Here is a 25147-nt window from a genome sequence, read left to right as displayed (position 1 = left end):
ATGGGAAAAAAAAATAACTCTGATTTTTTTAATATGAGACTGCTATCAGTACCATGAGAGAATGACAAATCTTTCCTTGCTGAGGTGGCAGAGCACAATTTTAATTATTTTTCGAATAAATACAATGTTTATATTTATGTTTTGCTGATTTAATAATTTGAGAAATGTTTACATAGCCATTAAAGTTAATTTTTCAAGGTACATAAGAGCATTCTATAAAAATTCTTTAAATAAAACATTCAAAACCACATTATTAGATCTTTGAAATGCCACAGATCTTATCGTATTTTATAATGCAAAAAGGTTAGTAGCACAGCTATTTCATTACTCTTTCCAATTGCATACATTCCTTTAAACATTTAATTTTGATATTTTTTTCCCCTTGGAAGATATTAATTTTATCTTTGAAGCCAATGGACTTGAATAAAGGCAATACAGAATGATAATCAATTCTGTTTCATTATATTCACATATAAAGTGTTTATCACTGGAGAGTGATTTAGACTTTTATGTATGTTCATGCTTAAAACAATAAAAATAAAACCAAACTGCACATATCAAGTTTGACATTTTAAGTAGCTTCTAGACATCACTTTCCTTTCTTCCCCCCCCCCAACACACTTTCAAAATCCTGTGGTGATTTCGAGCGCATCGATTTTTGGTTCCTCTGTCTGCTACATCTTCTCGCCCCAGTTTTGTGAAGACTGATTAGAAAGGAAGTCGTTAATGCTCTGAGCTTCTAAAAAAGAGTCCAGGATAATACAAGACCATAAACCAAGTACTCAGACAGCAGAAACCACTACTGAGAACAATGGTTATTAAGTCCCATTTTCTTCTCATGTGGATACCTGAGACATCCTCAAAATTTCCTGAGAGTTTTGCAAAAGACATGAGGGGGTAATTATAGCCTTATTTATAGTGATTTTACATTTTTGATGATGTTGTTCGTTGCTTGTTTCAATGGAAGTAGCAATTATGTAATATATAGTCTGTCATCTATTTCCATACAGATTTCTTAAACTCTTCTGACCATGAAGAGAGGAGCTGTGTCTGACAGGCTTTGATTTGCAGGACCAAAGCCTATACCCATCATACTGGATGGCAAGAAGGGAACAAAACTAACCTTTGGGGCATCAATACTTTTCAGTTTCATGTGCAAACCAATATGGTTCTTCCAAATCCAGACCAAATCAGTGAACTTCTATTTTTTGTCCACCACTGCGAGACTCTATACTCCTGCTTCCTCATGAGCCACAATAAGAAGGAACAGAGTATTGATCCCCTGCAGCCTGTGAGGATGTTCACTCTGCTGGATTTTCCCCTGAGCTTTTGCTAGGGCACTGCTAAATACATAATATTTATTCTATATACCTATTTATAAACTTGATGCTAGAAGCAGGATTAAGATCTCTCATTAAAATGCCTATACCCAAAATTTTGGTAAATCCCAGTTAAATTCAGCATATTTGCTCTGTTGTAGCTGGGCTTAAATAAAATTTTGCCCAAATGGAAAAGCAACCACTGTACACACATTTGGAAGTGAGCCTGAATTTCTGTTACATTTCTTACCATCCCACTCTGTTATATTATCAGTAGGTCTCTGCCTGTAGTGATGAAATGGTATTTAGGTCAATGTGTTCTTTGTTAATTGTATTAGCCATGTGCCTAAGACTTAGGCTTCCTCTTTTCCCAGCACTGCCTCTGGCTATTAACATGTGGTCTTTAAATATATTTCACTCTTAACTGTGTACTTAATCTGTCAGGTGAGATGGATAGAGTCTGTTTTAGACAGACTAAGATGATCAGTGGAATGCTAGTTACAAAATTCACATGGGTGGAGAGATCCCTTTTTATATAAAAACACAAGCCATTTTATATGCTATTTTTTATACTGAGTCTCCAAAAAATTGAGGAGAGAATTACATTTGTGTTCTGTGTATCAGGTCTAATTGTATTCAGAACACTTTTTTTTTTTATTATTTCTGCAACATATTTTGGAATCTTATTTTGTAAATTGGATCATTTTCCCTTGGGAAAAAAAATACAATATTGGCTTTTATCTTCCAATGAGTTTTTTTGCTTTTGTTTAAATCACATTTTATTAGCATAATTTTTCCTCACATGATAGCAAAGATAGAATAGAAGTGTGTTCAAACACACATGTATATACCTCCTGAAGCAGATTCATCAAATGGAAAACTGCTTCTGGCTTGGAAACAGAAAATTTCTGTACTAGCAGTATGGCAAAGTCCAGCAGAAGGAGCTGTATTACTTTAACTAGGAGCATCAAAATCAGAAGACCTTTGAGAGATCTATATTCAGCTGTAAAGAGAAATGCCTTCTCCCTGTTTATTTACTGAGTATCATTGGATTCTACACACTAGCCAAAATCCAGCCAGCCAGCTGATAAAGAATTATTGAATTCCAACACCAGCAGAGACTAGAAGTTTCCCTTAGCTAAGCTAAAGTCTTGCATTTAACTTTTTTTTCCCAAAGACGTTCACTACCTTTTGAGCAGGAAATAAATATCCTGAAACTATTTGCTAACTGTTCAGCTTTGAAAGATAACATGTGTTCTGAAAGCCTCAAGATTAGGGCTCTGTAAAATACTTGTCCCTTGGGCTGTGCCCATCACCGCTGAGTCCAGGTCGTTGTGGGGTAGCGTTCCAAGAGCGCATTCCTCAGCTGGGCCGTGTGGATCTTGTCTCTGGTCTCTACAGTGCAGATGACCTGGAAAAAGAATTAGGACCATTCCTGATGCATGGCAGCAATCTCAGACAAAGGCATTTCCAACTTAATCCTAAAATACAGTCGTAAAAACACAACAATCAGTTCAACATAAAACCTCTGGACCTCACATCTCCTGTCTACGCAGGTAAGAAAACTGACATTGCAGATATCTGGGGCTCATCCAGTCCTTCTGCGTGGTCATAAAACCTTCCAAAAGCCCTACTTTATTGCCTTCAAAGTTCAAAGAAGACAGGCTGATCCTCTGCTGGCTCCTGGGCAAGAATGCTTGTCTGCTCTTGGCCTCCCTGAAGTCATCTGTTAGTAGCTTCTCTTTTCTGTTCCCTGGGGTATGTACGTGGCACTGCTGCCACCTCACCACCTCTGACTCTTACCTCACCACATGTCCATATTTCTAGGAAGTATTTGTTTTAGTCAGTACCTCCATCCTTCAAGCTTTTTATATTCTCCTCCTCCTCCTCTTCTCACTCATGGAGTTATTCTCCTGTACTTTTTAATCTCTTCAGTGTTTTGACTAGTTTCATCTCCTCATGCACCTTCTTGCTTTATTCTGATTTTTGTTTGCTTACTACTTACTTACTTACTTACAGAAAACCTCTAGTTTTCTGTTGTGGGTGTTCTGCTGCTAACTCAAACTAATCTCAGGCAGAACTAATCTTGAAAGTTTATTTAATTCTTCACTTGCCTCCACAAATACTGTTGGCAATCCTGTCATGCAGCCACTGAAGATAATAACTTCAATGTCATTTTTTCAATTCTTCTATAATCTCTCTTTTCTACATACTCACATCTCTGCCACATCACTTGAAAATCTGGGCGCTGCCAAAGATGCGGCACCAATGTGAAGGTGCAGAAGGAAAATTATACCTCACAGTTTTAGACTGCTAACTTCCATCACAGCTGGTCCTACCGGAATTATCACTGATGTTGAAAGTACCATGTGGCAAAAAAGACCTCACAGAAACATGGAAATCTAGCAGGGAAAGATCCAAGATGAGTCATGGTGCAAGTACAGAGAGTTCATTATAACAGGCAAATCTACTGAGAATAGAGAAACAACTGATGGTGGGCTGCTAGAGACAGATGCCCTGTATAATGCTGCTGTCAGAGCTGCATCCTTTTCAGAAAGTAACAAGGCAAAAACCAAAATGTTATCTGATCAAACAGATTTCTAAATAAGAACTTTGTGAATTCATGTTTCCTGGAACGATCTTAAAATAACAATAAATCTTTAGCAAAACCGTTGAATGAAAGGATAGAACACTAACACTCCAGGTTGTTCTAAACAGCCATGAGCTCACTAAATTAGAAAATTGGCTACAGCTTCTTAAATATCCATCATGAAATAAGCCACATTTCTGATCTGGTCTTGTAATTCTTTGCCTCTTGTGCTGAACATGGTTCTATTCTTTTGGTTCTTGGGAATGCAAATTGGATGCTAATTTCTTCCTCCTCCAAAAAAAGTGGGATTTAGTCTCAAGAGAAGGACAGGCATAGAGGACAATTAATAATGAGGGAAGATGAGAGAACGCGAAGATCGGGAAAAATATCTAAAGGCACCGATGTACCAATACCCATTATCCACTCCCTGGTTCACATAAAATCCCTAAAGCTTTGCAACCATATCTTCAAGAGCACACACTCATCTCTCATGGAGTCTGTAATTAAAAAAAGCAACATTTTCCCTCTGCCAAAGCAATCATGCCTGCTTTGTCCTGAGTAAATCAATTGCTGCTCTTGGAACCAGTCTGAACTTGCCAGGTTCAACCTTGAATGTCTGGCAGCAAGCAGTTGCTCTGCACTGGGTGCCAGCATGGGAAGGCATTTTGATTTATAGAACTAACTATCCTCTCTGCCCTTTCCTTTCTGCTAATGATTGAAGCCAGATAGCCTTGGCTAGATCAGAGTCAGAGACCTTGTAAACAGTTTGGACAAATACTGTCCTTTTGTTCTGTGCATGCATTGCATCCAACATGTGATCTGGGAGATAATATCTTGCAGTGTATCATAAAGTAGTAAGAGCAAGAGCAGTGACAACAAACAACTCCAGAAATTTACCTGATTTTTCACACTTGTCAAATTGAGGAACAGAGAACATTTGCTCACAGCAGGAGGGAAGAGAGAATCACACTCTACCTCACAGCAGCTACAGATCTCAACAGCAAGGAAGGCAAGAATTTATTTTCTTGCTCAGATTAAGCCAATTTACACTGCAGTTTTATTTTCACAGAACTGCTCTCTCTTACTTGCTTCACCTGGGACGTATAATTTACATGAGTGACCAACAGGGCAATCCTCATATTCATGGGGAGGTATATGAGTTTATATCTATCTAGGATAAAGAGTCACCCAGGTACTACTTGCTACAGGAGGTTGTCTGTCTGTTGACAAGCTAAAAGTGCTCCAAAGCGCTCTTATTTAAGAACAAATGACAAAACCTATTGCCTGATGTTTCTTGTACTCCAGGCAAGATAACCTATGACAAGTAGAGAAAAAAATTACTTTAAAATTTACTTTTACTTCAAACTCAGTAGCCCTCAGAACTATACATGGGATTTTTGATCCTGCAGAGCTCTTATTGGCTGCAGGGCCACCTATGCACAGTAGACCTTTCTTTCCTGTGTATCAAAAAATCCCACAAAACCAACAACAGAGTACATTTTATGCATTTCTCTCCCATATATTATATCCCTGCTGGATTAAATAAATAAATATAAAATTGTCTGGTCCAGTAAGACCACTAAAATAACCAACCAGATGGTTCTTGTACTGTATTTAGAGTTCCGCTCCCTGTGTCAGGTAATCTGAAGATTGATTCCAGCCTAAGGGTTTAGGTAGCCTGATGGATTTTTTTGTAGCAAGCCTACAAGTAGTTGAAGACAGAAGAGACTTCACTGAATATTGATGGCTTGTGGGTTTTATTTAATGACCGGGAATAATTGAGAGAGTAGGACAAAGGCAAAAAAAAAAAAGATAAAGCAAAAAATTGGTCACAAGTTATTACTGTGCAACACCAAAGTCCAGATGTATAAATTCACATACTTATAGGAATTAAATTGATTTCAAAGAGAGGAAAGTTCATAACTTCACAAGGGGAAGAAATTTGAAAAGTTCTGTGCTGAGTATAGTGGGCACCTCTACTTCCTTTTAACTGTGAGTTTCATAATCGGGGCACCTTGCCTTTTTTTTAAAAAAGAGTTTGGGCATGCCTCTTGGCTCCCTGATGCCTCCTATCTGTAGGCTGTGTGTGCAAATAAAGATTTTGGGTGGACATACTTAGCCAATGTTAGAGATTAGAGAGAATGTGAGCAGTATTGCTGAGTCAAGAGGTTTCAGTCTTTTGTTCTTTTCTGGGCTCCATGTAAAGGTAGATCCTAACTAGCTAGTGCAGTTCTTTATGTCTTTGACTCATCCTTTGAACCTTAATTTCTTCAGTCCTAGACACCATATTCATCATCTTTTTCTAAGATATTGTTGTTGGAGAATTCACATAACTTAATATTCATGATACACCACATTTAGCAATATTATAGGTTTGTTTGAATGAAAATCACTGGAGTTAGGAATGAAAACTTTATTTATATAGGCTAGTTTCCGTTTTATATTTAAAGCAAGGGGTTTAATTTCTATTAAAAAAATTAGCAACTGGGCGATTTTCTGATTTATTCAGTAAACACCCAGTGTAGGTTACTGAACATTACAGATTATTTGGTAACAGCACTTCGGTTTATGGTTTGGGGATCAGCTGCCAGATAGTCCCCAAGGTCAGAGTGATGGAACGCTTGAGAAAGAATGTAACAGCTGTCACTTGGTTGTGCAACCTGAGCCCTTATCTTTTGGCATATTCGTGCAGTGGGGTTGGTGAGCAGGAGCACGAACCAGCGACTGACACATTACGTAAGTCAGATAATAATCCAACAGGTCTGCTCTTACCCTCCCCAGAGCAGGGCTCTAATTTCTACAACTAGGGCAGGATATTCTGTGCCTTGTTAGTCTGCTCTGGAATGCCATTAAAGACCATGACCGAATTCTTTTGGAGGCCTCAGAAGAAATGCACTGTTGAACTTCCCACTCCAAGTGTCTCCAGTTCGTAGTTGGGGAAGTGAAGCATGGAAACACAGCCTTGCCCAGGGTCATGCAGGAAATGCTTCAGGAATGATAGCATTCTTCTCATAGCTGTACAGCTGCCTGCTCCTCTGTATTTGCTTCACAGGGCAAAAACATGGAATATGTTGGCAACTGGGGACTCTAGCCCAAAATACTCCCCTCCAGCCTTTTACAAAATACAAGTTGGCCCAAAGGAATTTACTCAAATTGACCAGAGCAGACTAAAATATTTACTGAGTTCTGGCCTGAGGTGAATAAACTATGTGGAAAGAAAAGGTATTACACCACACAGAGCAAGTCAGGAACTTCAGCACCACTGGGATAATGAGCAATGTTACTGAAAAGGTAACATTTGATTTATGCATTAGAATTTTCTTGCCCAGTCAGAGGGAGGAGTGATGTGATGGATCTTCTTTTTACAACTAATCTCTTCTGAGTTACTTAAAACCACGGCAGAGTGATGCTCCCTAGAGGTTTGAAGCGAACAGACCAGACAAGCCCACAGCATGAGACAGAAGGGAGGTCAGAGGGAGCACTGCCACCAAAGCTGCTCCACAAAGTTCCTGGGGCACTTCAAGACCCTGCAGGCCTTCACTGCTCTGTTCCAGGATGCTCCTGTACCTGCCAGTCTGATTACACTACAGTTTCTGTGGTGAGAAGGAGACTTTTCTAGAAAATTGATGAGCTCAAAGATATTTTATTTCAACTGGGTTGCCTGAATCCAAAAATGAGACACCCCTTAAGCAGGCAAGATGCTGATCTACAGCAGAGCCTTGCATGGCTTCATAGCAAAGACTGTCCTTACCTTATTAGGGTGTTTATTGATTTTTCTCATTGACTTCTCTCTGAGTCAATAATAATAATATGAAATTAAAGGAATTGAAATCGTTATAAAGAGGTTTACAGATGGAAGCAATTTAAGTGATAAATTGTCCCAATTTAATCTGAGGAATATTACTGATAGAGAATAGAGAAAGTTCTCAGAGGCAAGTTGTAGCTTCCTCCCATGAACTGGATAATCCTTTAGACGTCTGCATCCAGTTAACTGGTGACACTAGCTGATTTTTTTCATTAGCTCTGATTTTTATTTCTGTCTAGATATTCCCAGTCATCTAACCTGCTTCAATAGCTATAAAATGTGAAGCCTACCAGATTGATTATTTGTATGATTTGCTAAGAGTTATCTATTTCAATATAGGGACTTTGAAAGTAATTTCCTAACTGCTCAGGTAAGAGTGAAGTAGGGTGTAGTCCTCTGCAAGGAAGAAATCCAGCACAAGTCACAAGGGAAGAGAATCTAAACTGGAGGAATGAGCAGGCAGAATCCTACAGAAACTATCATATTGTTCCAAAGGACATGACCAGCTGATCCCACTGTATAAGGCACTTCATTAAGAATCAGCTTAATCTAATATAGCCATATTCCTTCCTTTCTTTTTAATAAAAAAATCTCTTATTTTTGCCAGTAAAACATTTCAAAAGTTATTTTTCCAGAAGTGCAATTTGAACATAAAGTTTCATTTGGAAAGTCCTTACTCCTCCATGAAGTCAGACTATCAGCAAGGATCTTCCCACAGAGTGTTCCAAGCATGCATTAGATGAATAAACACTAACTGAGAAAGGCATTTCATTAGAATGAGAAAAAAAATAATAAACCAGCAGCTCTATCTTCCTGATAAGCAGTGACTAGAAGCCAAGTTTCTCTTCTTTGGAAATGAAGGGGTAAATCTAAAAAAATTATTAAATACTGAGATGACAATCTTGACAGGACTGATTTAGTGCTTCGAATAAGCAACTACACTTACTGCTCTGTTCTGTCAAACACTTTATCTATATCCACAGTCAAAAGTATGCATTAAAGTTAGAATGGAGTGGGTATAGCTGTAATGCCTTATTATTACCACCAGTTCAATATATGGTCATTTTGATTCTTGGTTCAGATTTTAATGCATGCTTAATTTTATGTGCTGAGATTTACACTGATAAAAATGCTAAAGTTCATTTCAGGTTTGCTTTAGTAACAAATGTTTAAAATGCTTTGATGACACAGGGCTTTGGTTCTTAGAAACAACAAAAAAAAAGCAAAACCTCCCTCATGTGTATTAGTTTTACTATGAAAATAAGTATTTTTTCTATGTCTGGTTAGAGAAAATTCATTTTGATGCTGAAAGATAAATCCTGTATTTTGTCCTTTTTGATTACACTTGTTTTAGATTTCAAAGAAAAGCCTTCCAGTTCACTAGGTGTCACCAGATAAAGCTGCCTCCAAAGGCACTGAGGTCTGTATGTCTGTGTCACTACTTTGTTCTTCACATCTGATTATCCAATAGCCTCTCCCAGACTGATTAAAAGACATCATGCAAATCCAACATCCAATTAAAATATTCAGGAACACAAATTCCTCCCTTTCACCCTTCTGTAGTACAACACTGTTAGATTCTCAAAGTGGACAGTCAGTGAAAGCACACTGTATTCAAAGGGCAGAGAATAGCACATGGCACTGTTTTCATTCAGGGCCTGTATTTACTACATCTTCTGATACAATTGCCTCGTTGGGAGAGGTTGCAAGAGCAATGGAAAGTTGTTCTAACATTCTCAGTTGAAAACCAAGACAGTGGATGTCATTTATTTTACTTAGTAGCAGTAACAAAAACTACAAGCCTCACTTCAAAAAACTTGCACTGACAACTTTTTAGAAGAGTTACAGAGTTTGTTGAAACTCACCTTGAGTGAAAAGGGTTTTCAGAGCTAAGTCAGTCACTCAGAGGGATTTATCTACCCCTGCAGTGTCATGCTATCCCCAAGTTACCCAAAGCTGTAAGCTGGCCTGTCATTATGGCATATTGGGGAAAAATCAAGTGTCTGGGATTAAAACTTCAGAGAACTGATGATATCATGTTCTGAAAAATGTTCATGAACTTTATTGTACTCTTCTTAAAGTGAAATTTAATCTACCTCTTCTTTATATCTGCAAGTGAAAATATAGAACAGGTTTCTGTATCCAGGCAGGAAATTAGATATAAAGGCCAAAATCGAAGAACTAGCTTACTCAATAGCATTAATGCATCTCAGCTATGAGACTGCTTAGCAAAGATCCTTGATTTGACTTGTGGTTTCACAAACTGAGTCAGGTTGGACTTGGACAGGGGTAGCATGAAATCAGTAGGACCACACCTTTGCCAAACCAGTTGAAGTAAGAGATATGCCATGAGAAAAATGGTCCTTTTAAGAGATGCCGAGTTAACACCTCTTCACTGTTACTATATCCAACACTCAACAAAGGAATAATTATTTTGCTCTGTGCTCTTTGTGGATAAGGAATAAAACTGAGGCCCTAGCTAAAAATGAGGGTTCCTTAAGAGTAAGGGTGTTCTCCACATCACTTTAAGGCGAACACCTCAGACAATTACAGCAGCCCACATAGCTGGCTCTTCAGGTTCTGGACGGATGCTGCAGGTTGCTCACCACCTCTGGCACACTGCCCACACCAGCAAGGAGGGTTTGCAAGAGAAACATTGCAATATGACAGCTGGAGTGTTTCACAACAGCAGGTAAAACTGGTCCTGTGTTCTTTACATGCCTGCTAAGTGTTTGGCAGGGTGCTGTATAACATAGAAGAAATTGTCTCTCACACTGCTCGCCAAATCACTGTGCACACTGTATGAGACTCCTTCAACATAGCATAAAGAGACATAGGAAAACAGAGTAAACTAGGGGAGGCCAGTACTACTAAAGAAACTGAAATTGCATCTCATCTTACCTCAACAGTGAAGAGCTCAGACGTCACAAATGTGCGTTCTTGTTTGATATCCAAAACTCTAGATCAAATAAAGGACAAATCAGAGATCACAACAATCCCCTGTCACTGCAAAATAGCTTCTGTAAGTGTTTAGACAGCAACTGTCTTTGCTTCTTTCTGAATTAGACACAATTCAATGCTACAAAGGTGCTTTCAGGTCAGAACAAAAATGAAGGAAATAAAACCTTTCTGAAATATAACAAGAAAAAACCTTTGATTAATTAGTTACTTACACACTTACCTTCAGAGACATTTAGAAAGGTTTCCAAACCTTTAATAATCTTTGTGGTATGATTAGATTTCCCTACTACTAGTCTGATTTACCTTGCTTCTTCCCGAGCCAAAATTTCCAGTAGCTTTGACATGTCTCCTGGGCAGTCAGAAATCACAAGGGAAAATCTGCACACTGTGTTGTCAAGGGTCAGGGCACGAGCTATGCACTGTTGCAGCAAATGTAATTCCAGGTTTCCACTGCATATAACAACTGCCACTCTGAAAACAGAGAGAAAAATAGGAGTTTTGATTAGCACTTGTCTGTAAAGGAACCATAAATCACAGACACTGTATTCAATATCAGCTTAAGGTCTGCTAGAACCTACCACAATAAATATGTGTTATAAGTCAGAGGGGCTGCTGGTGCTCAGTATCATCTGTGAGCAGGCAGGGGGAGCCTAGAAACTGGCTACATTAGTTGGTCTGAAATGTTTTCATTTTGCATTTCCTGAAGATCTGACATTTGCTAGAGGTAATTAGCTGGAGAATTCTAGGTCTGTTTCAAGTTTTGAAGTCTGACATAATTTTCCCCTGGAAGTTCTAAGTTTCAGCCTCTTAATGATCAGACAACATATATGTCAAGGCTTTCTGTACCCATTAATTAAATCCACTTCGACTTGAAAAATGAGTGCAGAAATGTTTGAAGAGCAAGTGAAGAGCCACATAGTCAGTCCACGATAATCTCTCTGCAGAGTCAAACCTGACCTCTTTAAAACCGAATCTTTGCATTTTCCCTTTTATTTTAGCTGTACTGAATTGGAATGCACTGCTGCTCTATGTACTCTGTCAGCCTCTTTGAAGGATTGCCTCAGCAGTATTTTAGTGTACAATGCTGTGCACTGGAAATTTTGTCTTGAGGGCATGTATGTTTGAATACATTCTGGACTATGTCCTGAGACAAGGCTCAATCCACTTAAGTGCTGAATCCTTAAGCTGAGAGGCAAGGCAGCACTTACCCACATGTTCAACACCAAGCACAGGGATAATCCCTCTGACTGTGTGGACAGTTCTCATGACTGGAAGGTAGATGCCACTGGGTGACTGCAGAAGATAGCCTAGCTCCTGTCTCACCACAGACAGGGCTGGTTTTCCCAAGTGGAATGGGAGGCAACAGGCTGACAAGAGCAGGTTACTGTCCTGGCAGGAGCAGCCATTCCTCGTGGAGCTGTGTGTAACTGCCTTTCCTCCAGCCATTTGAAAATAGAGGAAAACTACAAGATTTTTCAGGTCTCCTGGCTGACATTTGTCTTCTTCAGCACAGTCTTATGACCTGTGACTGATCTATTCAGCCTGAAGTATGCACCACTGACAAGCCCATTGCCAGATCAGGGGCAGGAACTGCCTTGTCACTCATAGAACAAGTAGCTTTTCACCATTTCCTGGGACCAAAGTGCTCAGCCCCATGCTTCTGCCATGGTTCCCTGTTTGAAACAGCTGCTGTACCTTTTACCCTTCAACTCAGGCAGTTTCCCTGCCACCAATGCTGCAAGTCCAATGGCTCCTTCTGCATCAACCGTGGCTCGCTCATACTCCAGCAATCTCAGCATGGAAATGAGGATATCCTCCTCCCTGAAAGCAGGAAAGTTGTGTCAAAACAAATCAGAAGAGCTACCAAAATCAGAAGATAATACATTTATGTGTAACTAGGTACTTTCCATTTTCCCAGGTACATATGACCTCAAGGTAGCATTACAGAACACTGTGCTGCTGGGGGTGAATGTACATCTCAGAATCATTATTAACTGAAAGACAGGATGGGTTTTTTACTATAAATATTAACTAAATTCTAGTAGTAAGTATATTCCACAAACTTGGTCTTTCTGTGAAGATTTCGAAGAGTTTTGCCAAGGGCTGCCTTCAAGTGTTGTAGAACACAACAAGGACAAGTTTTACACCCAGAGCATGGTCAGGTACTGGCAGCAGGTGAAGTGTTGGCCAAAGGGCCAGTCTGGACAATGCTTTTAGCATATCATTTAGTTTTAGGTAATCCTGCGAGGAGCAGGGAGTTGGATTTGATGATCCTTCATGGGTATCTTCCAGTATGAGATATTCTATGATTCTGTGATATGTGGGTTTGGATTCAATGTCTTCAGTGCCCCTCTTGAAATGAAAGGTACCCCATTCCCATGTTCTCACAGTGTATGCAAGGTGGCATGTCCTGCCAACCTGCTCTCCACCGCCCAAGCAGAACCACCATACCCTGGTGGTACACTGCATTTTTCATATACAACAATGTTCATCTAATGCTATTCATTTCACTGCTTTTCTTCACCTACCTCACAGCAACAACTTTATCCACAAGTTTCCCAGTCAGCTGCAAAGAATTGCTGCCAAAGCAAACTCCACTCACATCTGCAGATTTCAAAAGAAAAAACTATGAAGCTGGCTGCTTTAGACATATTCAAGGTTTTTTGGAGTCCTGGCTGGTTTGTGCCCTTAATGAATGCAGCACACTGCTGTTAGATGACCTTAGGTTGCTTGATTTTTTTTCATATGACAAAAATTCATTTGGTAATGAAAGACCAAATCTTACAGGAAGATTTTGCCATTTTGGATCCCTCCAAGAAAATTCTGTTACTTCACTGGCTCTGTTGCACTGTGATAGTGACCCTGCAGCCCAATGCTTTTCACTGTTCAATGAGGCTTGAAGGAGAGAAGACCCAAGCATGGCACTGGGCTTGTTAGCTACAGCAGGACAGTTAGCAAAGGGGTGCAGACACAGGCAGAGCTTACCAAGATGGATAAGAAGTTTTTTATAAAATTCCCATTTAACCCAGAACTTCCAGAGATTTGAACATCAGGTAAACAGAATGTTCTTAAGTTGCTTAACAGTTGAGATTTTTTTGAGCAAATGATGTGGAAAAAACTGTGTCATTTATAAACACTGTTGTTCTGAGAACAGCTCTGTGTGTCTAAATATTTAAGCACTCCATTTTCCTGCCTTTTCACAACTCAATCTTTTGCACAAGAGCTTTCTCATTGATTTCACTGTTTTAGATGCTGCTTGTGAGCACAATGGTCAGACAAATACTCTCATATTTCTAAGTGTTCGTGTGCACTGGAAATAGCATTGTACTCCAGGGAGGTGGTGGGGAAACTGTGGCAGAAGTTGCTCTCACAGCTTGAACTAAATTCTGAGATTTCAGAGATTTCTCTTAAAATATGTTTGATCTGAAGGAGAAAATAATAAAGTTGAAGAAATCTATTACAACCTTTATTTTACCTCCAAAAGAATAACACATTTTCTCACCTCCATAAAAGTGATGATTGTTGCAGGCCTGGTCTTCAGCTGGGTGGCCAGCCTTTAGGGAATGTTGCAATACAGGGAAACTTTCAGATTCAACCCCCTGAGGAAGACAAGTATTGTCACTTTTTTATTGAATGGATTATAATAGAGGTCACCACCAAAGTAGACACCAAAACCTACAGAAAGTTTCCTCTTCAAATTAACAATTAATTTCAAGTTGCATAACAACTGTGCTACCAATAAACTTTTTCCATAGCTTACTTAGGACCAAATTTTTCCAGTAAGAAATTATTTCAAAACACAGAGCTGGATTTCATTTGTTTTGGAAACATCTTTCCATATTTTTTTTTTTCTGAAATCAAACCAAGTAGCCAAGAGACAGGAGCTTCCCTGGCTCTCAGAGGCTCTCCTAGGCAACCCCCCCAAGATCAGATAGCTCCTGTCTCCCACATACACAGTCTCTGCAAGTGTATCACTAGATACCACTGCCTTTTGAAAGCATCTGTGGTGAAAGCTGCCCAAATGCAACACTTAAAAGGTAAAAGGAAACTTACAATTACAGAAATATGTGGGTTGAGGTATTTGAGTGTAGCAGCCGACCCTGCCAGCAAGCCACAGTGGCCTCCTGCAGGGAAAATCACAGCATCCAGCTTTGGCACCTGCTCATACACCTCCAGCCCCACGGTCCCCAGGCCTGACAGGTACACAGCACTGTCCTCCCTGGGGGAAGGAAGGGCACAGATCAGCAGGGGTCACAGTTGTCAGTGCAATAATAATTCAATCTACCACTTTCAAAACATTGTTCAGCAGAGCACATATGTGAAAGTAAATCACCAGCACATGAGGGGAGGAGGGGATACAACAGAAAGGTGCCATCAGAAGGACCATCACATGCTGTTACCTACTGGGAGAAAACTCCTGCTGTTGACAAGTCCCTTGAATAGAGTTCAGGCTGAAGAGCACTTAACTCTGTTGTTACCAGCATCAGGTGATTACAGAGCTGGTGGGCAGAAGTCATGTTTCCATTGCTGTCACTTCCTTCAGCTTCACAAATTTTAAGTGTTGCAGTCCAAACTAAAAGCAAAGTCCCAAAAGGAAATCTCGTTCTCTTTATTTATCAGTGCATTTAGTGTTTGTGGTAAATAGACATTTTCATGAAATTTAAGCACTGTGTTCAGCCTCACAAATTCCAAACAGATTGCTAGAGTTGTCTTTCCACAGTCCAGGGCAAGTATCTGATATCTTCACATTACTCTGAAAGACTGTGGAAGGGTAAGAGAAGTATTTGGTCGTGCCAAAATACTCACTGGTAAAACACTATCATGAGCAGAACAGGGACAGAGTCAAAAGATTGAAGAAAACTCCACTATACAGTCACACAACTGACTTGGATCTATTTCTAAAAGCTGTTTTGCATTTTATTTATAAGTTAGCAATGATGTAAATGTAGAATGATATATGAGAAAAAAAATATGAGCTCTCTGTACGGTCTGCTTTTTCAGGCAAACAGACATGCAAACAGAATTATAGATCCAATGACTTCACTTGATTTATTTGACCCAAGGATGTTTGGGTACTAGGAAGCTGTGTTTTTATTACTGTTAGACATGTACAGAGAGGCTCAGCTCAGGAGCACAGAATGTCTGCAAGGTAGAGACCAAGGCCCTTGCGAAGTTACCTCACATATATATCAAAGCACAGAAAATTCCTCAGGGCAAGAGACTATATAACTACATAAGAAAGGATGGGAGTAAAGAACTTTCACTCCTGTAGCACAGCTAAAGACAAAGGCAAGAAATAGTAGTGGGATGGGTAACTGAACCTTTGCATTCATTGCCTCTATGAAGATACTGAAGAAGTTCTCTCCTCCTTCTTGTATGTAACAGAATATATCACTGGTTTCCTGAACAACTCTGGAGTCTTATTCCCAAATAAGATTCAGAATCGAGTTTGTGGAGCTACCTCTACTGTGGTTACATAGAAAGCCACAGGGACCTGCAAAAATGAATGAGGATCTGGGATATTCAATTTAGGAGTAAAGCTTCTCTAACAACTGAAAACTGTCTGGAGGAGACTGCTCTGGGCATGGAGCACTATTAGCAGTTTGAATCAATGTTTCAGATAACAACGTGTTCCTTGTGAACATCCAGTGAAAACACCAGTTCACTGATCAGCCTTCAGCTTTCATAATAAAATGGGTGATTTTCTTTGCACTGTGGCTGATTACTTTTGTTTTGTGAAAGCTAACATACCTCTTCGAGTATCATATGCCATTGAAGCAAAATGAAGGAAAAGGGCAGATAAATCTAAAGGTTGTAAATTTAAACAAGCATTTTGAGCCAGAGCTAGAAATTTGGATATTTGTCTTCTGAAACGTGTGATATATCAGCAATCAAAGACAGGCTGTCAGGCTTCAGTTTCCCAATAAAATCTTGGTGTGGCAGCTAGAAGGCAGTGTTCCCATCCATTCCAAGTAAAGGGCTCAGAAGCCATCGGGTAGAGCAACAGACCAACCAAATCACAAATAATCAGGTCTGATCAGCATTTGAATATGGACTTAAACAAGAAAAAAATGGGCTCTCAAGGAAGGAAGGTGTGTGATTCAATCTGCAGCACTCTTACCTCTCTGATTCACAAAGGAATCTTTCTCACATCATTGCAGAGGTACTGAGTTACCTATTGGCTATAGTCACATATAATGAGGTCCTGAACCCCTATATTTAGGAACAATTTCATGTCACCTAGGCAGCAATTAGGCAGACTAAATGATTGAATTCCAGTTTGAAAAATCACATTCCCTTCCTGGAATTTCCCAGGAAGTTGCAGTCAAGGTGCCCTACCTCTAACTGAACTACTGCATGTGATTTGCATAACACAGTGTTTTAATTGCACTCAAGAAATGGGAAGAACTGACAATGACACACCCAGCTAGAGGGCATTGCCCATGCAGGTACAACCAAGGACAGTCACATAATGTCTACTTCAGGAAGGGAAGAATGAATTATTGGGTAAGGAGATCCAGAGACCAAATTGCTAGGGATTTTATGGAAGCTGGAATCACACTGAAACAAAATGACATTTCAGAAGTTCCATTCTAAAGCATGGGAGATCAGCTGTTGTTTTACAAACAGCTTTGGCAAGTGACAAAGTGTGTGTGTCAGACAAACACTGAAGAAGACTGGCCATGCATATAGGCATACATTTTTCTGGGACATCTCTCCCAGTCTACACTGAACAAAATACATTTCAGACATCCCATCATGAAAAGGCTTGCAGTTGTTGTGGGATTTTTTTTTCTTATTTTTTTTTTAATCCAAAATGTGAAAAATTGCATCTGAGAGGTTTTAGTTAAACATAGTAACAGACTGAATAACTCTGTTTCTTGCAATCTGAAACCTGAAATAAATCATAGTGCTTTAATATTATTAATGGTAGCATGTACATTTAGAGTTTCTCAGAGCTAGATGTTGAAGTCCTTCACATGTGTTGCCCCTGGAGCTTCAGGACACTGAAGAATATCTACCTTATGTAAAAAATAATCATTTGGGGAGGAGGGAAAGATTGAAGATGAAGTTACAGCAAGACAGTTTAGTTCTTATGTGCAAATGTGATAGCTGATGGAAGCCAGCTGGGAGTTAACACATTGAAAAATGGCTGCGAGAAATTTGGAAATCACAAAGTTATGGAAAGCTGTGGTTTTCAAGGGAGCCTAAAAGGGTATAAAATTAATTGGGATCTAGGACACCTCATTCACGTGTTTCTTTGAAAGTCCCAGTCTGGGACAAGGTTGTGCCCGTGGTGACAGACAGGGCACACGAACCAGCCCCGTGTGTCACTGGCAGAGCTAACAGCACCTTTTGAGCAGTACAGGTTTTAATATGGCCTTCCCAATACATCAGCTGGGAAAGAAGTGAGGACTTCCTCTGTTCTGCTCGTTCTGGGATCCTCTTTCCAAGCAACATTACTCATTATCACCATGTTTAAGACAGCAGTGCCCAAGAGCCAAAGGGAAATGGGTGCTCACTGCAGGAGATGATGTACAGACATGAGAGGGTGGATGAAGCCTGCACAGAGGTGGTGATGGTGGGGGGAGAATAACATCCCTGCTCAGTGCATCAGAGAGGCTGCTGGCTACCTCATGTTAATGATTCAATCCTCTGTGCTTTAGGAAGTCTTACTTGAAGATAAAAAAAAGAAAAGAAAAAAAAAGAAAAAAGAAAAAAAGGAAAAAGAAAAAAAGAAAAAAGAAAAAAAGGAAAAAGAAAAAAAGGAAAAAGAAAAAAAGGAAAAAGAAAAAAAGGAAAAAAGAAAAAAAGGAAAAAAGAAAAAGGAAAAAGGAAAAAGGAAAATGGAAAAAAGAAAAAAGAAAAAGGAAAAAAGAAAAAAGAAAAAGGAGAAAGGGAAAAGGGAAAAGGGAAAAGGAAAAAGGAAAAAGGAAAAAGGAAAAAGGAAAAAGGAAAAAGGAAAAAGGAAAAAGGAAAAAGGAAAAAGGAAAAAGGAAAAAGGAAAAAGGAAAAAGGAAAAAGGAAAAAGGAAAAAGGAAAAAGGAAAAAGGAAAAAGGAAAAAAGGAAAAAGGAAAAAGGAAAAAGGAAAAAGGAAAAAGGAAAAAGGAAAGGAAGAAGAGACTGCAGAGAAAAAAGGGAAAATCTATCTGTTCTAAATATTTTTGCCTGTCTTCTCTCATTTTAATCATGCTTTTATTAGATCTGACTTGTGCACTGGCCTCAAATAGTTCAAACTTAGCCTTATGCTCATCCTTAATTACTTTAAATATATATGTATGAAGTAGCCTCTTAATCATATTTTCTAAAGGCAGAATCACAGTTTTGTCTCTCACACCAGATATGTGAAAATTTTACAGTATTAACCTTCTCTTGCTCTACATTATGCCACTGAACCCTTTGCATTAAAGATTAACTTTTACCCACCTAACTCCAAACAGCGAGACCAAAAATGAACACTAGCCTTAGTGCTTTCTGACAGAGTTCCTAAAGAATTAACATATATCCATTGTCATACTTGCCCATAGAAATTCCTAATAAGGAAGTTTGCCTAATCTGGGGGAAGAGAACAATGTTTCATTTTGGTTTCCATCCCCAGCTGTAACAGAAAGACACATGATTTGTGCCTGGGAACAGTCTATATTCCTGGTAATAGGAACATTTTGATGACCTGTGACCACAGTTTAACAAAACTAATTGTTTTTGCAGAGCTGTGCAAACATCTAATCTATTCTAATCAGCCTGGCTTTCCACTTACTCTTCGAGGTAGAGGTAACCATTCTCCTGGGCCAACCTCCTTGCGTGTATCTGGGAGTCCTTAGCTGTGGTCCCATAGGATATGACCATGGCTCCGTACTCACGGCACATTTTCACCCTGACCGGAGATGTGCTGGTTGACATGATGACAAAGACTGGAATGCGGAGCTCTGAGGCATGGTAGGCAACAGCCATGGAAAAGTTACTGTCCGAAGCCACGATCACTCCTTTTCTTTGCTGATCCTAAAAAAGAGGGTCGCTTGTTGCACTTCATATTGTCACGCAGTTGTCCCATATGAATATGGATCATTCTAATGATCTGACTTCCTTTTTTCCCCTCTACTAGCTGATCAAATCACGATATTATGGTACACTATGTGCATGTCAGGTGTGATTTCAAGATTTACACACAAAGCTAAAATAGCACAACATCAATCCCCATTCCTGCATTCCTCTGGGTTTAATTCTTGTTCAGTTGGGAATAGCTGATCCAGCTGATCACAGAAGAGCTCATATCTGGTCCCTTCAGAACCGATAACTCTTCCCTGCCTGTATGAAATTATTTCATTTCAGGTTTCCTTTTAACAGAAGATTTCATTTATATTATTATAAAAGTGCAGGAATAGTCACTTTTCTGGGCTGCTGTATCATGCCAGTTATGACTATTATTGCTGCAGAGACTCAATAACCTCCTATGACAAATGATAAACAAGCTATTTCTGTAATGATACTGAAATTCATTACAAAATCAATCGGTGATCTAGATCCTTCACATCACTCACTGTAACTCAATTTCATCATCAGTCATGAGTTTGGCGGTTTCAGCATGTCAGAACCACAGTACACATAGAAACACCCACACATAAATGCCACGGAAAAATGCTGCTGTTTGCTTTTTGCAAGATTTTCTTTCAAGTATTCTCCAACATTTCTCCAGCAGATTGGCCAGTCATAACTAAAGTAGTATTTTACATTCAGATACTTGCAGATCTATCTGTGTTTACATGCTGTGTTCAGTACAATGGTTTCTGGCAAGAAACGTTGTGATTCCATGGAGATTACAGGTAAATTTATCTTCAACTCTGCTCCATTTTTGTGAAGCAGAACTAATCTATTTCTTTTTGAGCATTGGCATTTTGTTATACCTGAGGCAATGATGTCAGAAGGTAAAGTACACCTCGTTCCTTCACAGATCCTGTGTATTGGAGGTACTCCTTCTTCAGGTAGATGTCCATTCCATACTGCTTGGATAGCCTAGAATACTGGAGGATATAAATAATATTATGGGAATGTAGCTAAAATTAAGAAAAATCTTCCACACCTCATCAGCTGCCTGGTGAGGCATGCATTCCACAGCTATATGTGAGCTCTAAAAAGTAAAATTTGTCATCTGTTTCTTTAGAAATACATGGCAGTGTGTTGTTACCTACCAGGTTCTTCTGGCTTATGGAAGTCATATTCAAACTCACAGCAGCGAAATATGGACCACGTGCCACTATGAATTCTGAAAAGAGCACTTGTTTTGGTCTTATTGTTCAAATACAGATATTAAAATAAGTATTTTCAATTATTTAAAAGCCCATGCTTCCAGCACTTGCCAGAACTGGATGTTGAATACTCAAAAAAATAAGGTTGTCATCTAACAGATAGAAAAGCCATGAGAAAATTCCTCCTTGAACCCCATTATGGCTCTGCTATGTTTTCTGCCACTGATGCACTACTGCTTGTTGCCTATTTTGCACACTAAGGCCAGTACAACATTAGTACAGACATTTCTTACCCAAAGAATGATGGAAATAATTAAAAAATTATTTCCCGGGACTGCAAGTGTGAGCAGCAGCTGTTTGAAAAAGCTTATTGTTTGGAACAGAAAGGATCCCCGAGCTGAGAGGAATTAGCAAGCACATTACATGTGAAGCAGTGCCCAAGTGCATGATTTTTTAAATATTTTTTTTAATGGTAAATATTTATTAAGTTTTATAATAAGATACTCCCAGACTGCATCAACATATTAATTTCCTATTACCATATTCACTAAGCCAAGAGTTTTAAACAAGATAACTTATGAAATAGAGCTGCAGTAAGCCTGTGGGTTCCAGCTCCCTGGGCTTACTGTATCTCTATTTCTTAATTGGCTCCATGTCCTCTATTGGCTGCCAAAGCAAACAAAGACTTGGGGATTTAGAGGATCAAGTACTCATTTATGATAAGTCACAAAGAGAGAGAGATTAAAAGACACTATGACAAAATATTTATCTCAAACAGTATCTGGCAGTGTCAGGCATACAGTGTAATATGTACCAATAAATTTTTCAGACTGTGGGACTTTCAAAGTCAATTTATATAAACTAAATATATCTGAAACAGATATTTGCTTTAAAATATACGGTTAAACTAAATATTTCAGGTGAATGTTTCAAGGCTTTTTAGTGGATTTACAAGCATGTGTTAAGTTCCTCACCCATAGGTGGGGCCAAATTCTCTATTTTGCTTCTGAAAATCCTGGCAGGAGCTACGACTTGCTGCCCCTTTGCAGATCTGGTTGCAGAACTGAAACAATGGAAAGTGCTTAGTACACTAATAGGATAATAGTTTATATCCTAAACAGCCTAATCTACAGAGAATGCCTATGCAAAATAGAACAAGAACACTACACAAGAAACACTACTAGTTCTTCACATACTGTACTTGTTTTTGTACAGAATCTTGGATCCTAGAGTGAACTATAAGAAAAAAGGATTTAAGATGAATCCTGTGAATTTGTAAAGTTGCTAAGTCTACAATTAAAATCATGTCATTAAGTCATTCTGTACCACAGAGGTGATGTACTTTAGATTGTTATTTTTCTTTAATTTTGATACTCAGTGTTTTAACTCTTCAGGTTATCCTTTTCTGCTTCCTTTAGCTGAGCCTTTTTTTTCATATAGCCTAAATATAGCAATCACTTCTAACAAATCAGGTGTCTGTGCTATTTACAGCTGTACTGACCTCATGTGTGACCTTGTAAGACTGACTGAACCAGCCTGTAAGTTCTCCCTTTTGTCACTGTGATCTTCTAAGGACTACAGACACCATGTCTAAGGTACAACACACATCACACCCTCCATTTGGCATCCACAAAGCTAACATAAAACAACCCTTAAAGTTCCTAAATCAGTAACCAAACCAAGTGTCCAAATTAATGTCAATTCCTTGTTTTCCTATACTCACTACCTCTTTGATATGTTACAATTCACTCATGATGCCATATCTCATCTCCAGGCAAACTCCTGCATAAGGAACCAGGATGCTGCATCCATGGTCTTACCCATAGATTAGGAATCACCCTGCAATGTGTTTCTCCATTCAATTAACTGAATGGGTTAGAGTCATGCTCACTTTTTTAATCTAAACAAATGTCCCTGAAAGGGGCTCTAACTTCTCAACGATGAGTTAAAATAAAGGTTATTTGTGTTTTTCTTGACACCACTCTGTGCTTTTGAATCAATGCATGAAATGCACTAATGACTTCTGCAGGAACATTACTTTGAATAACAACAGTCATGGGCTATTTTCACAATAAAATAAGGGGGGGATATATGTTTTCCACTATTCTGATAATTTTAGAAAACAATATTCATAAAAAGAGACTAAAGAAAGTGAGCCTATTTAGCTTGGCACAGTTAATGCAGAAAGGGGATACAAATGAGTTGCATAAATTTGCCAGGGACACCCAAGAGAAAAGAACTATTTACATTGAGGGGCATCAGCTTAAACCCAGACAGCAACTAAACTCCATCCAGCTGCTTGCTCATTTCCCTCCCCCTATCCTGCTAGGGAGATGAGAATTGGAAGGGTTAAAGTGAGAAATCTCTTGGGTTGAGATAAAATCAGTAATAATAATAATAATAATAACAGTATTAGCAACTACAACAACAATGTCATTAAAAGCAATAACAAAGAGAGGTAAATAAGATCCAAGAAAGACAATTTATGCAATTGAAAACAATTGCTCACCACCAACCAACCAATGACCAGCCAGGCACCAAGCAGCAGGCCCCCAGCAAATTTTCCCCCTAATTCTGTCGCTGAGCACAATGTCACATGGGATGGGATGTCCCTGGAGTCAGTTGGAGTCAGCTGTTCCAGCTGTGTCCTCTCCAACTCCTTGTGCATCCCCAGCCTTCTCACTGGTGGGGTGGGGTGAGAAGCAAAAAAGGCCTTGACTCTGTGTAAGAGCTGCTCAGCAGTAACAAAAACATCCCTGAATTATCAACAATATTTTCATCAAAAATCTGAAACACAGTCCCATACCAGCTACTGTGAAGAAAATGAACTCTACCCTATGCAAAAACCAGCACAAGGGGCAAAGCTGTCTGAGAACAAACGGTGTGAACTGGCCAAAGTGAGCTTAACTATTTGTGAGCAGGAGCACCATCAGTTTATGAAAAGTTTCATGTTACACAGACACCTGATGGACTGGACTCTATGGTGCAGTCCTGCCTGCGTTAGGATGTGTTGGTTGGTTAATTTTCATACCAACCATTTTCATGTCACACCTTGGGAGCAAGTAGATGGCTCAGGGATGGGGCCAAGACAAACTTTACTAGTTTTGAGCTATTGATGTGATGCATCTGAGCTGAAGGTGTGAATGTGGTCCTTCAGCAGTTCACATGGCCAAGGCTGCTGCAGTCTCACACTGGCAGATGTACACAGGCAGTATCCTGTAACTGCTTGGCAGAAGTGCACAATGCCATGAGGTGCAGGGAACAGATGGCTATCAAAGGGCAAAGTGTTAGATAGTTCTGCTTTCCAAATTAAGCCATGACACTCTCCCACTCCCTGCCCATAGACCTAATTTTTTACAGCATGATTAAACCCATCTAACAAATATGACCAGAGTTGCCAAATACAGAGAAGGGTAGTGCAATATAAGTTCAAATCTTCTCTTCCTGGGAAGTCTCTCCACAAAAAGAGAAGACTGACACTTCTGTCTTACTCTCAAGCATGACAGTGAGAGTTTTGGTGACAAAAGATGCAATATGAAGAGTTTGGTACACTCCCCCTGTTCACCCATGCACTGACCCCCCCCAACCACCTTTGCTGCACATGTTGGCTCGCTCACCTTGCTGCATTCCCAAGCAAGCCAACTTTTCCACTCTGAAACGAAACCCAGGTACAGCTGGCAGGACTGTTTACTCTCGTGTCACTCTAAACAGGCAGCATATGAATGCAAAATGCTTCCATTTTCACTCCCTGCATTCCAGCCAAGCCTTTTATGCCACCTTACTGTCCCAAATGGTCTTGTGTCATGTCCTTTGTCACAAGACACATTTCTTCAGTAGTGTGCTACAAAAAGCACAGCTATCCTTATTTTGGGAACTCTAGGCTAAAAAAATCACACTGAAAGTAGTTATGATATCTCTGGATCAGCAGGCACTATCTGGGAACCAGGGCAAACTGCTGCACCTTGAGGACCCAACCACTTCACTCCAGGGACAGCTAACCCCAGGCAGGGACCAAGATTGCAAGGTCCTTTCCCTGTGCATGCCAGAAAAACAATCCACAGCTCTTGATGCTGGTGGGGTGTCCTGGTCAGCAACAGAGAAGAATTCATTTGAGAGAGCGATCTGGGGCTGCTGCTAGGAATTGCCATTTGGCAAAGACACTCTTGTCACACACCAAAGGGAACAGAGGAGATTAGCCACAGAGTGCCCAGAGTAGATTTTCTGAAG

At 39.5% G+C, this 25147-nt stretch overlaps 1 protein-coding gene across 4 annotated transcripts in view; it reads right to left on the bottom strand.

Moving 5' to 3' along the window:
- Positions 1 to 80: 80 nt before the first annotated feature.
- Positions 81 to 25147, bottom strand: part of LOC127477065 (putative threonine dehydratase) — a 33778-nt gene continuing 8711 nt past the window's right edge. For all 4 annotated transcript variants that reach the window (XM_051800889.1, XM_051800890.1, XM_051800887.1 and 1 more), the window contains 9 exons: positions 20579 to 20695; positions 19435 to 19676; positions 14729 to 14894; positions 14178 to 14274; positions 13204 to 13279; positions 12371 to 12496; positions 10979 to 11146; positions 10616 to 10673; positions 81 to 2730 (listed from right to left, as the gene is read on the bottom strand). In XM_051800889.1, the coding sequence (XP_051656849.1) occupies positions 2632 to 2730; positions 10616 to 10673; positions 10979 to 11146; positions 12371 to 12496; positions 13204 to 13279; positions 14178 to 14274; positions 14729 to 14894; positions 19435 to 19676; positions 20579 to 20695 (1149 nt within the window). In that variant the 3' untranslated portion in view covers positions 81 to 2631. The remainder of the gene's footprint in view (positions 2731 to 10615; positions 10674 to 10978; positions 11147 to 12370; positions 12497 to 13203; positions 13280 to 14177; positions 14275 to 14728; positions 14895 to 19434; positions 19677 to 20578; positions 20696 to 25147) is intronic.

Source organism: Manacus candei, unplaced genomic scaffold, assembly GCF_025592945.1.
Source record: "Manacus candei isolate 608988 ecotype Guabito, Panama unplaced genomic scaffold, ASM2559294v1 h1tg000050l, whole genome shotgun sequence".
NCBI lineage: Eukaryota > Metazoa > Chordata > Aves > Passeriformes > Pipridae > Manacus > Manacus candei.
Note: the sequence above shows the minus strand (reverse complement) of the source record. Positions and strands in the feature narration are given on the sequence as shown.